Raw genomic sequence first — 20378 nt, forward strand, 5'->3', positions numbered from 1 at the left:
AATTACACAAAAGGATTAATAATATAAAGTTAAATTGATTGGCATATCCAACATGTTTAAGCATCTGCATAAGCCCGAGTTAGGTGAAATACCCCAAGTTATGACGGTCAATTCAGGGCTCGACCACATAAAACAGCTAAGAGTGAACCAATAAATTAGTGCTCCCGTGCAGGCTAAGCAGCTCTTAACCCCACCAGGTCCGGAGGAATACAGGTTTTATAGGTGATGACATGGCCTGACCACATACGATCAACTAGATGATCCTGAAAAAAAAAGAGACTCCTTGACAGATGGGTCTAGAAAGTAGAGGAGAAAAGCACAACCTTTCACAAATTTGAAATCAAATCCTTGCCCTTCCGCAAACAAGGAGCAGAGTCAACATATTTTTCAAGATACAAAGGCAGTATAATATAATTCGATTTTTTCAAAGATATGTATGAAAATTTGGCAAGAGAACACAAGTGTCTCCTCCTAAGATCATAGAAGAGATAAAATGGAAGAAATATATGTACCGCCATAGTAAATATAGATGACATCCATTCTACAAAATGGCCAATATGTTTGGTTGGGACCACCACATCCATTACCAGCTTTCAAAGAAGACTGCATGATTCCTTCTCTAATGCATTAATCTACAAAAATGATAAAAGGGACATGTTATGTGCACAGTCAATTGTTGTTAACCTGAAAACAAATAAGGACTAAAAGCATAAATTCACCTAGTTAAATAATCTCAAGCACAACAACCAGCATTCAAGGTGATCTGTTCTCCCACTGAAAAAACAAACCTCGTAAATCTAACAAATACATGAAACATAGAAAAAAATCAAATGTAGTAAAGTCATCTTCAGAAAGATGGCGAGATATGAGAAAGATGATACAAAGAGATTCAATCTGCAGCTATAGCTGTTTATATCAATCTCCCATATGGGGAGAATCATGGTGACATGATAGGCCAAAGTTGGAAGATTCAGCTTTAGGAGTTATCTCAACTTACAGCCACCCTTCCTTTTCAGGTCTGACCATACCCTAACCACGAGTCCATGATGAAACCAACCGAGGAAAAAATACATAGGAAAAAAATAACTAACAGAGATAAGAGAGAGAATAACCTCACCCAAAGAATCACGAATCACGTAGGAAGAGTCAGCCATTAACTTGCATGAGCATCCAAGTTGACAAAAAGGCAAAACAGAGAAGTTATGACTGGTTAACACTGGAATTTACAATTTTTGTTTTACAATTATGTTTAGTAAAATTATCAAATAACCTTTTTCATTTTTTTTTTCTTGCTTCTTAGGTTTCATGTCAACTTGTGGGGGCAACAACTGGTTCGGCCAATCAGTCCATGTGAGGGGAGGCTTGTCGAGGCATTCTCTGCTGAGTTATCATTCTTTTTCCGAGCTCTACACACATAAACAAAAATTACACAAGGACAAACGATATAAAGTTAAAATTTAATGAGGTAAAATAATCAAGAAACTCATCTTTTATTGATTCCAAGCATACTTCTGTGCTCTATCTACCGAGTGGACTCTGTAGGCTAAAGTCAGGGTTAAATGAGAATGCTGATTAGAAACGTATTGTGATATTAATAAAAAGAAAAGATCTATTCATAATGCATCTAGAATTCTGATACATGTCTTAACCTATCTTGGCTCGGAAAAAAATGATTATACAGTTAACTGTGATAAATTTCAGCCTATAACACCTACACAATGTGGAAAGATAATGTAAATAGATAAATAGATAAACACCAAAAAAAAAGAAACAAAAAAAAGCTATAGAAGTGTAAAAAGATTAAAGAATATGAAGATATGAACCATTTCTAATTAATCGAAGAAAGGAAATTAGAAGTTTGTACCACCTCCATCTACAAAGCTTTTACTGATAGTCCTTCTGAGTGGAGGCTTGTCGAGGTTCCTATCAAGCTTTCATTCTTTTTTCCCAAGTCTACACAAACAAACACAAATTACACAAGAGGAGTGGTAATATAAAGTTAAATTTATTGGCATCCTACATGTTTAATCATCTGCATAAGCCTGAGTTAGGTGAAATACCCTAAGTTAGGGCTGTCAATCCAGGGCTCGACCCAATGGATAGTCCTAACACGTTTAAGTGTGAACCAATGAATTAGTGATCCCGTGCAGGCTAAGCAGCTCTTAACCCCCACCAGGTCTGGAGGAATACAAGTTATATAGGTATGACATGGCCCGACCACATACGATCAACTGCATGATCCTGAAAAAAAAGAGGCTCCTTGACAGATGGGTCTAGAAAGAACCGAAATTTTTATTAATAGGAAAAATAATAATTAAATATCGAGATTGAACAAAGCTTTTGAATTTTTTTCAGAAATAGGGAAAACGGGATGGGGCATCACGGGCACTGGCCGTTCTGGGGCATCACAGGCATAGTTAGTGCCTAATTAACCTCCCCTAAACTCAATAACTGATATAACTGATGAACCGGGAAAAAAACCAAAAAAAAAACCGGTCCGTTATGGCTTAAACCGGACATTGTCCGTGATGGGGCAATACGGCCATGGGTTAAATCAGCGAAAAAATTCAGAATTATTCATTATGGCCTTGCCCACGGATAACTCACGATTAGAAGATACTGGTAGTCTTCTGAAAGCTTCAGACAGTATGCCAAAACAGAACCCAAATTCGAATCTTATTTTGAACCCACATGAGAATTCTGAGATAATTTCAGATCCAATACTGTACAACATAAGCCAGTATCTATTGGAAGAAGATATAGATGAAAATATTGGCGAGTATCAAAAGGAGACAGATTTATTGGAAATGAAGAAACTGTTTTATGATGTCATTGGGGAAAAATATCCAAAATTACCAGAAAACCAATTAATTCTGAGTCAACCGAAAGTAGACCGTAAGTCCAGTACTTATCTTTTGGAAGATCAAGCAACAGAGAAGATTTCAGCACAAACCTCAGGGATTGATGAGAATTTACTGGCCAGTGAATTCCATAGAGGGGTAAAAGAGGGAATGAAGTTCCTTCCAACAATCCACAAACTCACTGTAGATTTTCAACTGAGTAGGCTTTCAGATTCAGAGCAGAGAGCTAATAGAAGGATGGTAGAATTTAGGTCAGAAGAAGAAGAAGAAAATTTCAGATTTATAATTAGGTCTAAGGGTAACAAGAACAAAAGTAGCATGGATTTTGATTGGGAGGGGGTCAATCACAAAAAGCCAACGATTTATTACGAGGAAACAATAAGAGATGACATGTACGATAAAGTGCTCCTTAATCACGGAGAAAATTGTGAGAAAGAAGAAATTTCTGGTCTCCGAGAAATCATGCAACAGAAGGCAAGCTCACGGGCATCTGTCCGTTATGGGCCATCACGGACAATGTCCGGTTTACCCCATAACGGACCGGTTTTTTTTTTTGGTTTTTTCCCGTTTCATCAGTTATATCAGTTATTGAGTTTAGGGGAGGTTAATTAGGCACTACCTATGCCCGTGATGCCCCAGAACGGCCAGTGCCCGTGATGCCCCATCCCGTTTTCCCTATTTCTAAAAAAAATTCAAAAGCTTTGTTCAATCTCGATATTTAATTATTATTTTTCCTATTAATAAAAATTTCGGCTAGAAAGAAAGGGAGCAAAGCACCACCTTTCACAAGTATGTAATCAAATCCGTGCACTTCTGCATTCAATCTGCAAGCATTCATTGCACATAGTTAGGGCACCAGTGAAGGACTATATTGGTTTATACTGATTTACAAGGATGAAAAAAAAAAACAATTAACAGTTGGTGATGAGGGAATCATTTACTAGTGTTTGGTACTTCAGCGGTGGTAAAACAGTCAATGGTACTTCAGCGATGATAAAACAGTCAATAAACCATACATGGCAGCATTTCTTGACCAACTGCAAGTCGGTCAAGAACAGGCCAACCTGACTTGACATTTTACAACAGACTATGAGTGAGACTCTTTGCTCGCAATATTAATAAAAAGAAGAAAAAAAAGCTCATTTTGAGTGGACAAAAAAAGCTTTCATCGTTTTCTAAAATCAACAGCCTCGACTATCTTTGCTCTTTATAGAAATTTTGGAGTAACATACAATTAAATAATCTAAAAAGGCAATTCTCTTATTCACAATGCCAATATAGATTTCTCAATCAACTAGAACCAAGTACTTCACAACAACTGCTGCATGCTGTGCCCTAAAACTTCTCACATGTCCAACTGACCGATTTTGGGCCATCAACTCCAGAATCCCCACTGACCAGTCGACACCTGTACTCAAGTATACAAGATTTTAGTAAAAGAAAAATGAATGTATATATTCATAAAATTGAGAAACAACCAGTAAATATGTACCGATTTGGTTTAGACAATCAGGCATCAGAGGTCAGGTTTATTCAGAATCAGGATGATCAGGTTGTCTCTAGTTTCATATCAACCCAGGTTTTGTATCATTGGGCTTCAAGGTATCTAAGTTGGCAGTAGCTGTCGTCTTCCGAGAAACCTTACGAAAACTGATCTGAAACCAGGTTTTGTATCATTGGGCTTCAAGGTATCTAAGTTGGCGGTAGCTGTTGTCTTCCTGGAAACCTTGCGAAAACTAATTTTTGGTAGCAAAAATTACACATAAACAAAAATTTCCTGCTGAGTTATCATTCTTTTTTCGAGCTCTACACACATAAACAAAAATTACACAAGGACTAATGATGTAAAATTAAAATTTATCGAGGTTAAATATACAAGAAACTCATCTTTTATTGATTCTAAGCATACTTTTGTTCTCTATCTACCGAGAGGTCTCTATAGGCTACAGTCGGGGTTAAAAGAGAAAGCTGATTAGAAACGTATTGTGATAATAATAAAAAGAAAATATCTATTCATAATGCATCTAGAATTCTCATACATGTCTTAATCTTTCTTGGCTCGGAAAAAAATGATTCAACAGTTAACTGTGATAGATTTCAGCTTACAACACGTACACAATATAGAAAGATAACGTAAATAGATAAACACTAAAAAAAAAAGACAGACTAAAAAAACTATAGAAGTGCAAAAAGATGAAAAAAAATTTGAAGATAGGAACCATTTCTATTTAATTGAAAAAAGGAAAATAGAAGTTTGTACTACCTCCATCCACAAAGCTTTTACTGACAGTCCTTCTGAGTGGAGGCTTGTTGAGGCTTTCCTATCAAGATTTCATTCTTTTTTCCCAGATCTAGACAAATAAACACTAATTACACAAAAGGATTAATAATATAATGTTAAATTGATTGGCATATCCTACATGTAGGTGAAATACCCCAAGTTATGTATGTCAATTCAGGGCTCGACCCAATGGATCATCCTAACACGTCCAAGAGTGAACCAATGAATTAGTGGTCCCGTGCAGGCTAAGCAGCTCTTAGCTCCCACCAGGTCCGGAGGAATACAGGTTATATAGGTCATTACACGGCCTGACCACATACGATCAACTGCATGATCCTGAGAAAAAAGAGGCTCCTTGACAGATGGATCTAGAAAGTAGAGAAAAGCACCACGTTTCACAAGTATGTAATCAAATCCGTGCACTTCTGCATTCAATCTGCAAGTATTAATTGCACATAGTTAGGGCACTAGTGAAGGACTATATTAGTTTATAGTGATTTACAAGGTTGAAAAAAAAAACAATTAACAGTTGGTGATGAGGGAATCATTTACTAGTGTTCGGTACTTCAGCGGTGATAAAACAGTCAATAAACCATAATGGCAGCATTTCTTGACCAACTGCAGGTCGGTCAAGTATAGGCCAACCTGACTTGACATTTTACAACATACTGTGTGAGGGAGACTCATTGCGTGCAACATCAAAGAAAAGAAGAACAAAAGCTCATTAGAGGACGAAAAAAGCTTTCATTGTTTTCTAAAAACAATAGCCTCGACTATCTTTGCACTCTATAGAAATTTTGGAGTAACATACAATTAAATAATCTAAAAAGACAATTCTCTTATTCACAACGCAAATATGGATTTCTAAATCAACTAGAACCAAGTACTTCACAACCACTGCTGCATGATGTGCTCTAAAATTTCTCACATGCCCAACTGACCGATTTCAGGCAAACAACTCCGGAATCCCAACTGACCAGTGGACACCTGTACTCAAGTATACAAGATTGAAGTAAAAGAACTGACCAGTCGACACCTATATATTCATAAAATTGAGACACAACTAGTAAATTTATGCCAATTTGGTTCAGACCATCAGGCATCAGAGGTCGGGTCCATTTAGGATCAGGCTGATCCGGTTGTCTCTGGTTTCAGATCAACCCAGGTTTTGTATCATTAGGCTTCAAGGTATCTAAGTTGGCGGTAGCTGTTTCCTTGCAGGAAATCTTACGAAAACTGATTTTTGGTAGCAGTCAGGTTTTTTGGGTGAACACAAGTAATAAGTACCTTTTAGCAGATCAGGTGTTGTGTCCTACTTGCAAGGTTCAGTTCTGAGTTATCTCTCTTTCAAAAGAGACCACGCACTGAGTCACTGAGCTATCAGAGAAAGAAGACATGAGGATTGGCATTGCGCTTGGTCCAAACCTTCTAGTCGGGCCCTGACTTCGCCAATTCTCCCATTAAGCTAAAACAAGCATAGAAAATGTTACCAAGAAAACTTAGGCATTGTCAATTTCTTATCCAACCAGTACTGGTTGGAAAATACAAAGTACCATGCCTGTACAATAATTTTGTTACTCATAAGAAAACCTACAGAGTTAATTTTGTTTTTATACTGACAAAGGCCAATTGGCACTCATAGAGTATAGAGTTTGATCAAACAAGTACAATTGCAACAATATGCTAGCAAATTTAGAGTTTTATCAAACAAGAACACCAACATTCATGCCCTCCTAAGGCATGCAAAATAATGCACAAATGTTGGAAAAAAACCGAGGGATATTTGACATAACACTTAAATAAACAAGGAGCGAGGAGTCAACATATTTTCAAGACCCAAGGAAGAATAACATATTTTGATTTTTTTCAAAGATTTGTATATTAGGTGAGAGAACACGAGTGTTTCCTCCTAAGATCATAGAAGTGATAAAATGGAAGAAATATTTGTACCGCCATAGTAAACATAGATGACATCCATTCTACAAAATGGCTGACATGGTTGTCTAGGACTATCATATTCATCTCCAGCTTTCAGAGAAGACTTCATGATTCCTTTTGTAATGCATTACTCTACAAAGATGACAAAAAGGAATTCCTTCTGCAATGCATTACTCTACAAAGATGATAAAAAGGACATGTTATGTGCACAGTCAATTGTTGTTAACCTGAAACATATATGGACTAAAAGCATAAATTCACCAAGTTAAATAATCTAAACCACAGTAACCAGCATTCAAGGTGATATGTACTGCCACTGAAAAAGCAGACCTCGTAAATCAAACAAATGCATGAAACATCGAAAAAATCAATTGTAGTTAAGACATCTTCAGAAATATGGCGAGATCTGATAAGGATTATACAAAGAGATTCAATCTGCAGCTATACATGTCTATTTAGAGGCAACATCATTTGCTATATTTCCACAGAAGTCGTGAATGAAAAGGGGTCCCTGATTAGCCTATAGTAGGTTCTAATACAGCAGTTCTCTCACAATATCAACCAGCAGCTCCCATAGAGGGAGGATCATGGCGATATAATAGACCAAAGTTGAAAGATTCAACTTAGGAGTTATCTCAGCTTACAACCACCATTCCTTTTCAGGTCTGACCATACCCTAACCATGAGTCCATGATTAAACCAACCGAGGAAAAAATATATAGGAAAACCAATAACTAAAAGAGATAAGAGAGAGGATAACCTCAGCCAAAGAATCATACAGGAAAAGTCAGCCATGAACTTCCATGAGCATCCAAGTTAGTAAGAAGGCAAAACAAAGATGTTATGATTGGTTAACACTGGAATTTACAATTTCTGTTTTACATTTATGTTTACTAAAATTATCAAATAATCTTTTCATTTTTTTTTTTGCTTCTTAGGTTTCATGTCAACCTGGGGGGAACAACTGGTTCTGCCAATCAGTCCATGTGATGGGAGGCTTGTCGAGGCATTTCCTGCTGAGTTATCATTCTTTTGCCTAGCGCTACACACATAAACACAAATTACACAAGGACAAACGATATAAACTAATAATTTAAAGAGGTAAAATAAAGAAGGCACTCATCTTTTATTGATTCCAAGAATACTTTTGTGCTCTATCTACCGAGAGGTCTCTGTAGGCTACAGTCTGGGTTAAAAGAGAAAGCTGATTAGAAAGGTATTGTGATAATAACCAAAAGAAAAGATCTTTTCATAATGCATCTAGAATCCTGATACATGTCTTAACCTCTCTTGGCTCGGAAAAAAATGATTGTATAGTTAACTATGATAGATTTCAGCCTATAACACCTACACAATGTAGAAAGATAATGTCAATAGATGAACACTAAAAAAAAAAGACAGAAAAAAATATGAAAGTGTAAAATGATGAAAAATATGAAGCTAAGAACCATTTCTATTTAATCAAAAAAAGGAAAATAGAAGCTTGTACCACCTCCATCCACAAAACTTTTACTGACATCGTTCTCAGTGGAGGCTTGTCGAGGGTTTCCTATCAAGCTTTCATTCCTTTTTCCCAGATCTACACAAATGAAAACAAATTAATAATATAAAGTAAAATTGATTAGCATATCCTACATGTTTAAGCATCTCAATAAGCCCGAGTTAGGTGAAATACCCCAAGTTATGGCTGTCAATTCAGGGCTCTACCAAGTGGATCATCCTAACACGTCCAAGAGTGAATCAATGAATTGTCAGCAGCTCTTAACCCCCTCCAGGTCTGGAGGAATACAGGTTATATAGGTCATGACATGGCCGGACTGCATACGATCAAGTGCATGATCTCGAAAAGAAAGAGGCTCCAAGTTATGGCTGTCAATTCAGGGCTCTACCAAGTGGATCATCCTAACACGTCCAAGAGTGAATCAATGAATTGTCAGCAGCTCTTAACCCCCTCCAGGTCTGGAGGAATACAGGTTATATAGGTCATGACATGGCCGGACTGCATACGATCAAGTGCATGATCTCGAAAAGAAAGAGGCTCCCAGACAGATGGGTCTAGAAAGTACAGGAGAAAAGCACCACCTTTCACAAGTTCTAATCAAATCCTTGCCCTTCCGCAAACTGATGTCTGCCCAGCCATCCACATTCAATCTGTAAGCATTCATTGCACATACTTAGGGCATTAGTGAAGGACTATATTAGTTATAGTGATTTACAAGGTTGAAAAAAAAAATTAACAGTTGATGACGAGGGAAACATTTACTAGTGTTTGGTACTTCAGCGGTGATAAAACAGTCAATAAAACATAATGGCAGCATGTCTTGACCCACTGCAGGTCGATCAAGTACAGGCCAACCTGACTTGACATTTTACAACAGACTATATGAGGGAGACTCTTTGCCCGCAATATCAAAGAAAAGAAGAAAAAAAAACTCATTTTGAGAGGACGAAAATAGCTTTCATCGTTTTCTAAAATCAACAGCCTCAACCATCTTTGCTCTCTATAGAAATTTTGGAGTAACAAACAATTAAATAATCTAAAAGGCAATTCTCTAGCTCACAACGCCGATATGGATTTCTAAATCAACTAGAACCAAGTACTTCAGAACAACTGCTGCATGTTGTGCTATAAAATTTCTCACATGTCCAAATAACCGATTTCGAGCTATCATCTCCGAAAACCCAACAGACCAGTCGACACCTGTACTCAAGTCTACAGGATTCAAGTAAAAGAAAAATGAATGTATATATTCATAAAATTGAGACAACCAGTAAATATATGCCAATTTGGTTCAGACCATCAAGCATCAGAGGTCGGGTTAATTCAGGATCAGGCTGACCCGGTTGTCTCTAGTTTCATATCAACCCAGGTTTCGTATCATTGGGCTTCTAGGTACATAAGCTGGCGGTAGATATCGTCTACCATGAAACCTTACGAAAACTAATCTGAAACCAGGTTTTGTATCAATGGGCTTCAAGGTATCTAAGTTGGCGGTAGCAGTTGTCTTGCCGGAAACCTCACGAAAACTGATTTTTGGTAGTAGTGTTTTTTTGGGTGAACACAAGGAAAAAGTACCTTTTAGTAGATCAGGAGTTGTGTTCTACCTGCCAGGTTCAGTTCTGAGTAATCTCACGCTCAAATGAGACCACACACCGAGTCATTGAGCTATCAGAGAAAGAAGACATGAGGGTTGGCATTGCGTTAGGTCCAAACCTTCCAGTCAGGCCCTGACTTCACCAATTATGCCATTAAGCTAAAACCAACATAGATAATGTTACCAAAAGAAAACTGAGACAATTGTCAATTTCTGGTCCAACCAGACTGGATGGAAAATACTAAGTACCAAGCTCGTACAATAAGTTTGTTGTTTTAATACTGACAAAGGCCTATTGGCACTCATAAGGTTTGATCAAACAAATACAATTGCAACTATATTCTTGCAAATTTAGAGTTTGATCAAACAAGTACACCAGCATTCATACCCTCCTATGGCATGCAAAATAATGCACGAGTGGTGGAACAGAGGGATATTTTACATAACACTTAAATAAATAAGTAGCAGAGTCGACATATTTTTCAAGACACAAAGGAAGTATAATATATTTCTATTTTTTCAAAGATATGTATGAAAATTTGGCAAGAGAACACAAGTGTTTCCTCCTAAGATCATAAAAGAGATAAAATGGAAGAAATATATGTACCGCCATAGTAAATATAGATGACATCTATCTACTCTACAAAATGGCCAATATGTTTGGCTGGGACCATCACATCTATTACCAGCTTTCAGAGAAGACTTCATGATTCCTTCTCTAATGCATTCATCTACAAAGATGATAAAAGGGATGTTATGTGCAAAATCAATTATTGTTAACCTGAAAGCAAATATGGACTAAAAAGCATAAATTCACCAAGTTAAATAATCTCAAGCACAGCAACTAGCATTCAAGGTGATCTATCCTCCCAATGAAAAAGCAAACCTCGTAAATCTAACAAATACATAAAACATAGAAAAAAATCAAATGTAGTAAAGTCATCTTCAGAAAGATGGCGAGATATGAGAAAGATGATACAAAGAGATTCAATCTGCAGCTATAGCTGTCTATATCAATCTCCCATATGGGGAGGATCATGGCGACATGATAGGCCAAAGTTGGAAAATTCAGCTTAGGAGTTATCTCAACTTACAGCCACCCTTCCTTTTCAGGTCTGACCATACCCTAACCACGAGTCCATGATGAAACCAACCGAGGAAAAAATATATAGGAAAAAAAAATAACTAACAGAGATAAGAGAGAGAATAACCTCAGCCAAAGAATCACGAATCACGTAGGAAGAATCAGCCATGAACTTGCATGAGCATCCAAGTTGACAAAAGGGCAAAACAGAGAAGTTAAGTCATGGTTAACACTGGAATTTACAATTTTTGTTTTACAATTATGTTTAGTAAAATTATCAAATAACCTTTTTCATTTTTTTTTTCTTGCTTCTTAGGTTTCATGTCAACTTGTGGGGGCAACAACTGGTTCTGCCAATCAGTCCATGTGAGGGGAGGCTTGTCGAGGAATTCTCTGCTGAGTTATCATTCTTTTTCCAAGCTCTACACGCATAAACAAAAATTACACAAGGACAAACGATATAAACTTATAATTTAAAGAGGTAAAATAAACAAGCCACTCATCTTTTATTGATTCCAAGCATACTTCTGTGCTCTATCTACCGAGTGGACTCTGTAGGCTAAAGTCGAGGGTAAAAGAGAATGTTGATTAGAAACGTATTGTGATAATAATAAAAAGAAAAGATCTATTCATAATGCATCTAGAATTCTGATACATGTCTTAACCTATCTTGGCTCGGAAATAAATGATTATACAATTAACTGTGATAAATTTCAGCCTATAAAACCTACACAATGTAGAAAGATAATGTAAATAGAGAAACACCAAAAAAAAAGAAACAAAAGAAAAACTATACAAGTGTAAAAAGATTAAAGAATATGAAGATATGAATCATTTCTATTTAATCGAAAAAAGGAAATTAGAAGTTTGTACCACATCCATCTACAAAGCTTTTACTGATAGTCCTTCTGAGTGGAGGCTTGTCGAGGTTCCTATCAAGCTTTCATTCTTTTTTCCCTAGTCTACACAAACAAACACAAATTACACAAAAGGAGTAGTAATATAAAGTTAAATTTATTGGCATCCTACATGTTTAATCATCTGCATAAGCCTGAGTTAGGTGAAATACCCTAAGTTAGGGCTGTCAATCCAGGGCTTGACCCAATGGATAGTCCTAACACGTTTAAGTGTGAACCAATGAATTAGTGGTCCCGTGCAGGCTAAGCAGCTCTTAACCCCCACCAGGTCTGGAGGAATACAAGTTATATAGGTATGACATGGCCCGACCACATACGATCAACTGCATGATCCTGAAAAAAAAGAGGCTCCTTGACAGATGGGTCTAGAAAGTAGAGGAGAAAAGCACCACCTTTCACAAGTATGTAATCAAATCCGTGCACTTCTGCATTCAATCTGGAAGCATTCATTGCACATAGTTAGGGCACCAGTGAAGGACTATATTAGTTTATACTGATTTACAAGGATGAAAAAAAAAAATTAACAGTTGGTGATGAGGGAATCATTTACTAGTGTTTGGTACTTCAGCGGTGATAAAACAGTCAATAAACCATACATGGCAGCATTTCTTGACCAACTGCAGGTCGATCAAGAACAGGCCAACCTGACTTGACATTTTACAACATACTGTATGAGTGAGACTCTTTGCTCGCAATATCAATAAAAAGAAGAAAAAAAGCTCATTTGGAGTGGACGAAAAAAGCTTTCATCGTTTTCTAAAATCAACAGCCTCGTTTATCTTTGCTCTTTATAGAAATTTTGGAGTAATATACAATTAAATAATCTAAAAAGGCAATTCTCTTATTCACAATGCCAATATGGATTTCTAAATCAACTATAACCAAGTACTTCACAACAACTGCTGCATGCTGTGCCCTAAAACTTCTCACATGTCCAACTGACCGATTTCGGGCTATCAACTCCAGAATCCCCACTGACCAGTCGACACCTGTACTCAAGTATACAAGATTTTAGTAAAAGAAAAATGATTGTATATATTCATAAAATTGAGAAACAACCAGTAAATATGTGCCGATTTGGTTTAGACCATCAGGCATTAGATGTCGGGTTCATTCGGAATCAGGATGATCAAATTGTCTCTGGTTTCAGATCAACCCAGGTTTTGTATCATTCGGCTTCAAGGTATTTAAGTTGGCAGTAGCTGTCGTCTTCCGGGAAACCTTACGAAAACTGATCTGAAACCAGGTTTTGTATCATTGGGCTTCAAGGTATCTAAGTTGGCGGTAGCTGTTGTCTTCCTGGAAACCTTACGAAAAATCCTTTTCGTAGCAGTTATGTTTTTTGGGTTACCTTTTAACATATCAGGTGTTGTGCCCTACCTGCCAGGTTCTGTTCTGAGTAATCTCGCGCTCAAATGAGACCACGCACCGAGTCATTGAGCTATCAGAGAAAGAAGACATGAGGGTTGGCATTGCGTTTGGTCCAAACCTTCTAGTCGGGCCCTGACTTCACCAATTCTGCCATTAAGCTAAAACCAACATAGATAATGTTACTAAAAAAACTGAGACAATTGTCAATTTCTGATCCAACCATACTGGTTGGAAAATACGAAGTACCAAGCCCATACAATAAGTTTGTTACTCATAAGAAAACCTACAGAGATAATTTTGTTTTAATACTGACAAAGGCCTATTGGCACTCATAAAGTTTGATCAAACAAGTACAATTGCAACTATATTCTTGTAAATTTAGAGTTTGATCAAACAAGTACACCAGCATTCATACCCTCCTATGGCATGCAAAATAATGCACGAGTGGTGGAAAAAACAGAGGGATATTTTACATAACACTTAAATAAATAAGTAGCAGAGTCAACATATTTTTAAAGACACAAAGGAAGTATAATATATTTCTATTTTTTCAAAGATATGTATGAAAATTTGGCAAGAGAACACAAGTGTTTCCTCCTAAGATCATAAAAGAGATAAAATGGAAGAAATATATGTACCGCCATAGTAAATATAGAGGACATCTATTCTACAAAATGGCCAATATGTTTGGCTGGGACCATCACATCTATTACCAGCTTTCAGAGAAGACTTCATGATTCCTTCTCTAATGCATTCATCTACAAAGATGATAAAAGGGACATGTTATGTGCAAAATCAATTATTGTTAACCTGAAAACAAATATGGACTAAAAAGCATAAATTCACCAAGTCAAATAATCTCAAGCACAGCAACCAGCATTCAAGGTGATCTGTTCTCCGACTGAAAAAGCAAACCTCGTAAATCTAACAAATACATGAAACATAGAAAAAAAATCAAGTGTAGTAAAGTCATCTTCAGAAAGATGGCGAGATATTGATACAAAGAGATACAATCTGCAGCTATATCTATCTATTTATACGCAACATCATTTGCTTTGTTTCTACATAAGTCGTGAATGAAATGAGGTCCTAGATTAGCTTATAGTAGGTTATAATAGCACTTCTCTCACTATATCAACCAGCAGCTCTCACATATTCCTTCTGGTTTGGTTTGTGTTCTGTAGTATTAGCTTAAATGGGCTTTAGTTAATTAAACTGTTTTTTTACAATGCTTTTATTCTCAAGACAAGACAAGACAAGACAAAAATAGGGATAACTAACCAAGTGAACCCTTAACTATATATGTTCTACTTTAAATCCTTTCAAAAGTTTGTAATCAAATCCTTGCCCTTCCGCAAACTGATCTTTCCAGAGAAGAAAAAAGGCTATACCTCTTTATACTGTAACATCCTCTTATGGCACACCGGATTGCTCTATGAACTGCCTCATCTCACGGCACCTTTGAAGTTTCATCTCTGCTGGCTGGAGCGCATGGGGCATGTCGACATCATTTGGTATCCCCAACAGGATAAATCTCTACGACTTTGATCCAACATTTTCATATGTTAGAAATAAGAGAAGGTGCACAATGTTATGTTGTACCTATATATGAGCCTTTACCACGTAAGGTACCTAATGTAATGCTTAAGACAATTAAGCTTTTTCTCCTAGCTAACTAAAAAACCCTCAATTTCAGTTTTTTGTTTGTCCGAAAAGTTGTCTTTTTTTCCGCTCTCATTTTACAAAACTTGAAATCGTTGCCATTCGTATCAGTTCAAAAAGGAAGTTCAAACCTTAATAATATTGCCACCTTCTTTGATGGCTGCTATGATCCGGGTCTGATATCGTCCAACAGCCCATATCGCCACATCGACAGCATGGATTTCTTGTACCAACCTTGAATGGTTGTATAGATCCCCCTGCATTGCTACGTATTATCACGGCATTTACAAAAGGTGATTTGAAGAAAAACATATTCCTTTTAAACACACTACAGCATTGATTAACAACTCTTAATGATGACTTTCTTTTGAAATCAATACCGAATAATTACTTGACTAGTTTATTTTGTTCCAACTGATATGCAAATTAATCAGGTTACTTTTCATTAAAGCTCTGCAGCAGCTGTAAATTTATGAAACCAACGACCTCAATTGTCTTCTGTATCTCAGAAACTAATGAAGAAAGTCGGAAATAAAAGAAACTCAAGCAACTTAGAAACAAAAAAAGGATCGTAGGAACCGCATTTTCTTTTCTTGAAATGAAGCAAGAACCACATTTGAGAATTTATTATGCACATATATGCAAATTAACCCATGCTGGAAAAAGAACGAAACATGAAAAGAACTAACAAGAATAAAAACAAAGGGAAAAGATTTTCACCTTGAAGAGAGTAATGCCTTGTTTTTTCAAAGATTCCATAATCTCATTCTCAGTAGGATCAGCGCTGCGAAAACTAGGTAACAGAAGTGCAGAACCAAGGTGGGATGACCTAACTTCACGCTCGCGATGGCTATGTACTTCCGATGTATCCGAACGCTCCGATCCCCAGCACCTTGCTTCTGTTCCATCGATGCCATCATCGGATGATCTCGACAAGTAGTTTGAAAGGGAAAAGTAGAGAAATAAGCATAAATCTAAATTAATACCTACATTTAGTATTTTTAATATCTTTTTAGCTCTCTAAAATTAAAAGACTACGAGCACACAAAACAAAACTATTGGTCTCGCTTCCGGCGAACAAACCTCAGATCGGTGAGCCATCCGACGCTTGGTTGGGAAAGTCGCCGGGAGCGGCTCGCTACTTATGGAGATTGAGAAATCGATGCTGCTATAGTTGAGGCGCGCTTCGCCGCAGGATGAGTGAGGCTAGATAAAAATGATTTCTGAAAGGGCGAGGAGCTGTGGTAATGTGGTGATGAGGTTTCTTGTGAAACAAGCTATTTGGACAGAGAAGCTACTGGCGGTGCTGGGTCTTGGAAAAGATGCCTAGTTACCTTTTTAACAAGAGGTGAAGAGATACTTTAACAAGGGTGAAAAGAGATATTGTTACTTCTTCAACAAGGGTGAAAAGATACGGAGAGATACTGAGAGATATTGTTACTTTTTTAACAAGAGTAAAAAGATACGGAGAGATATTGTTATGTATAACGAATATTTTAATTTAATATTCATCTACTATACAATTTGACTTCAAATAAAAGTGCTAATAGTATTTTAAGATAATACAATTACAATACAAACATTCGCGGAGTAATTTGATCAATCTATTGGAAAAACTTTAACATAATAAAGTGCGATGAATACGTATTTTCTTTATTTAACGGATTCATTTTATTTTTCAGAAAATAAATAGTTGTCTAATCATCATAACTTATTAAACAAAATAAGTACAGAGGAACGACTAAATATTACTAAGAACAAAGTATTTTGTTTCAAATGAAGAAAGCTACAAATAAAAAATTCGGCCAATGAAAATATGAAATACTAACGGAAGATACAGTCAACAACCTTTGACCACGAGTCAACAGCCATTGATCACAACAGAACAAGCTGTTATAACTGAATTAGTTGAAAATTAGTTAGGCTGTTATTAGGCAATTGGTTAGAACTCTAGTTAGCAATTAACTATGTTGTTAGAACTATGGTTAAAGCCACTGTGTGATGGTTATATAAAGACATGTAATCACCGTTGTAAAAGTACACCAGAATGAAATAAAAGATTTATTTCTTTCCTCTTCTATCTTGTTCCTGTTTCTTCATAAATACTCTTAAAATCTCCATTATCTCATCAACTGAACTACTGAAGAATAACTGTCAACTTAAGTGCTTCGTGGCATTTTTTTGGGCCTGCACAAGAGTGCGAGACTAATGATTTTTGTCAGACTTCGAGGTTCTGGAAATAATTTAATCATTAATTTTCTGATGTAAAGAAAAAAAATTACAAACTAAAATAAATTGCATAAGACTTATTTAGGTGAGCTGCTCGAAATGTACAGAGATGATATATACAGAGTAGAAGTTGAGGCATCATTCATCAATGCGCTTATTCTGACTTTGCCTTTACCTATTAGCAACTACTTCCATTTTAGTAACACCTTTCTAAATATTTTAGACTTGTCTATCTATTATTTTGTCGGACATACGAACGAAATTTTTATTCATACGCTCCATTAGAAAAAATTCACACATGCCCTCATTTTTTTTATTTTTTTAAAACTGTCCCAACCACCGAGATTTTGATCCTAAAATATTTATTGACATGTTGCTCTTCTAATAAAAAAAAATTCCTTCGTTGAAATACGTTTTTAAGAAAATAAAATCTTACAATGCTAACTGGCATTTTATTATCAATGAAAATGAGATCAGAAAAATTCTTTTTAACTTACATAGATAGATTATATTTAGTAATTACACGTTATTGGCTTGTTTTTGTCCCTTTCTAACAACATTTCAAAGAACCTTCTTGGACTTTTATGTAAATATTTTGAAAATCATCGCTCATCATCGAACTAAAACGAACTAGTTCGGCACGAGTATTTTTGTGTTTTTTCCTCGATAAAATTGTTAATTTGGTAATTAACAAATCTTACAAAAAGAACATCCGCATGTATTCTTTTCTTGTAACTGAGCTGCTAAATGATAAAATTGAGCACAGTATTCTCGATTTCATAATTGAGCTGCTAAATATAAAATTTTAAAATATAAATGATGAATATAAACGGTTGATCCTCTTCGATTACATGAGCGTTGTATTTTGATAAAAATATTGTGATTTTTGAAATTCACTTATATTACATCAAGTGAGCAAAAAATGATCGAGTCTAATTAATTTTAATGAATTAATTTTAATGTGTTTATTTTTCGATAAATTGACATAGTATAAATTAAATTCAAAATATCATAACATTTTATATGGATAGATCTCTCATTAGAACAAAGAAAATTAATGGTGTATATTTGACATATAATTTTTAAAATTTTGAGATATAAATTAATAATTTAGGTTGTGGCATTTTGTGGTAGGGAAAAAAAGATATGATATTGGAATCCCTCTCAAATAAAATAAATAAATGGATATAGTGTAAGTGGAAGTAGGGATGGAAATGATTTTGAATTTTAAAAGCTGATAAAATTATATGTATGTATATTCAAAAAAATATACGAATAAGCAATTTTTATCAAAATTGCTTATTATCGTTGTGTGTATTCATATTTTCTAGTAGTATACTTCGAACTTTTTTTTTTATAACAGTATCAGTGAGGTATTTAAGGAAAGTTGAGCGAGTCAGTTGCAACCGGTTTTAGTGATGTATTGGCTAATACGCATTTAATTAAGAATTTTCTATTAAAATATTTATTTGTTATTAGCGTTGACTAACACAAAGTTAAACAATTAGATAGAACTGTATTACTTGGTACGCAAGGAGATGATTCATGTTCTGTGACGATAGAGAACGAAAAGGCAAAGTGCATGTAAATATGTATTTTCACCACACAACTTCAATATGTACTTGTGAAACTTTTTTAAGGGTTTTATTTCAAAAAATACACGACTCATTATTATCCGTGATACGAAATGAAAAGTGTCCCACTGTCCCGTTCGTATCAAGTAGCAAAGCTTTGCTGAAAACATGAAATGTGACTGACAGAGGCTCAATATTCAAACACTACTAATGAGACTCATGACGTGCGCCTCATAATTACTAGCATTACTCAGGCCGCAGAGCTACGCTGGACGCCGGTGGAGTGAAGAGAGGCTTCAAGTATAATTATGCCGGGTTGTCAGTTGTCACATCCACCTTACTATGCCAAAATAATGAAATTATATATTATTTATTATACAACTCTTAGAATTCCAAGAAACATTGTGTCAGAAAAGGGCTGGAATCGAGAATCCGTTCGTAACCTTTATTTTCTTGTCGTATTCTAAGAATATATATTTTTTTTTTTACTTCGACCTGATTTTAACCTGTCTCTTCTGGTCGCTTCATTACTTGTTACTCATCCAACTTGTCCAAAACTAGAAGTATAGGAGTATAGGACCAACTTTGGTCGGATCAGTTTTACAAAAACAAAATTCATTTACTAAAATACGTGTTAATGAAAATCAAACAATGCTAATGGTTTTTCATAATAAACGAAAAGTATATAAAAAATCATCACTCGTCAAAGTAAAAAAAAATAGTTCGGCATGAGTATTTAGTGATTTTTTTTCCTTGTTAAAATTGAATGCCAATAACGTATTTATGAAATACAATAACAAGAAATGGCCGATTTTTTTTAATCAAAAATAAAATAAAAAAATATCATGAAAGGAGTTCGTTTTGCTAAAAATCAAAATATAGAAAAAAAAAGGATGGTTTATCCCATTCTACACTGTAGCTGGATATGATAAAATATCACGTCCCGTTAATCTTATCCTAATTAGCGATCTAACTAAAAAAATATTAAAAAAAAGCTGGATGGGTCACTGTAGCATTTTTTTTTTCATAATCTTATATGAAAACAAACTCCAAAAAATATATATATTTCTACAATGTTGGATGGGATAATCTATTCCGTCCAAAAAAAAAATTCCTGCTTAGCGGGGTTAGATTTAGATTAGCGGATTATTAATTTGGATGGAAAATTTTGTACCGTCCGGCAGACGGGATAATCAATCCTTTTTTTCTATATTTCAATTTTCCAGCAAAACAATCTCTATTCGCGATATTTTTTTATTTTATTTTTTATTAATAAAAAAGGGCAAGAAATGGTGCTTGGAATAGCGATTATATTTTCGTTAAAATTCCGAAATAACTTTCTGTGAATGATTAAAACTTATCAATT

General features: G+C 35.5%; 1 protein-coding gene and 1 long non-coding RNA gene across 2 annotated transcripts; both read right to left on the reverse strand.

Moving 5' to 3' along the window:
* Positions 1–695: 695 nt before the first annotated feature.
* LOC144573106 (isoflavone reductase-like protein) lies at positions 696–17081 on the reverse strand. The gene is made up of 5 exons (XM_078322793.1): positions 17048–17081; positions 15930–16195; positions 15341–15466; positions 14939–15083; positions 696–774 (listed from the first exon to the last, which is right to left on the reverse strand). Exons 1-4 carry the CDS (start codon positions 17079–17081, stop codon positions 14961–14963), a joined length of 549 nt encoding a protein of 182 aa, XP_078178919.1. The 3' UTR covers positions 696–774; positions 14939–14960.
* Positions 4722–5768, reverse strand: LOC144572970 (uncharacterized). The gene is made up of 3 exons (XR_013517851.1): positions 5297–5768; positions 5125–5212; positions 4722–4804 (listed from the first exon to the last, which is right to left on the reverse strand). It is a non-coding gene; the product is annotated as an uncharacterized LOC144572970 (long non-coding RNA).
* Positions 17082–20378: the final 3297 nt, after the last annotated feature.

The sequence above is a fragment of the Carex rostrata genome, chromosome 21, assembly GCF_964058835.1.
Source record: "Carex rostrata chromosome 21, lpCarRost1.2, whole genome shotgun sequence".
In the NCBI taxonomy this organism is placed as follows: Eukaryota; Viridiplantae; Streptophyta; class Magnoliopsida; order Poales; family Cyperaceae; genus Carex; species Carex rostrata.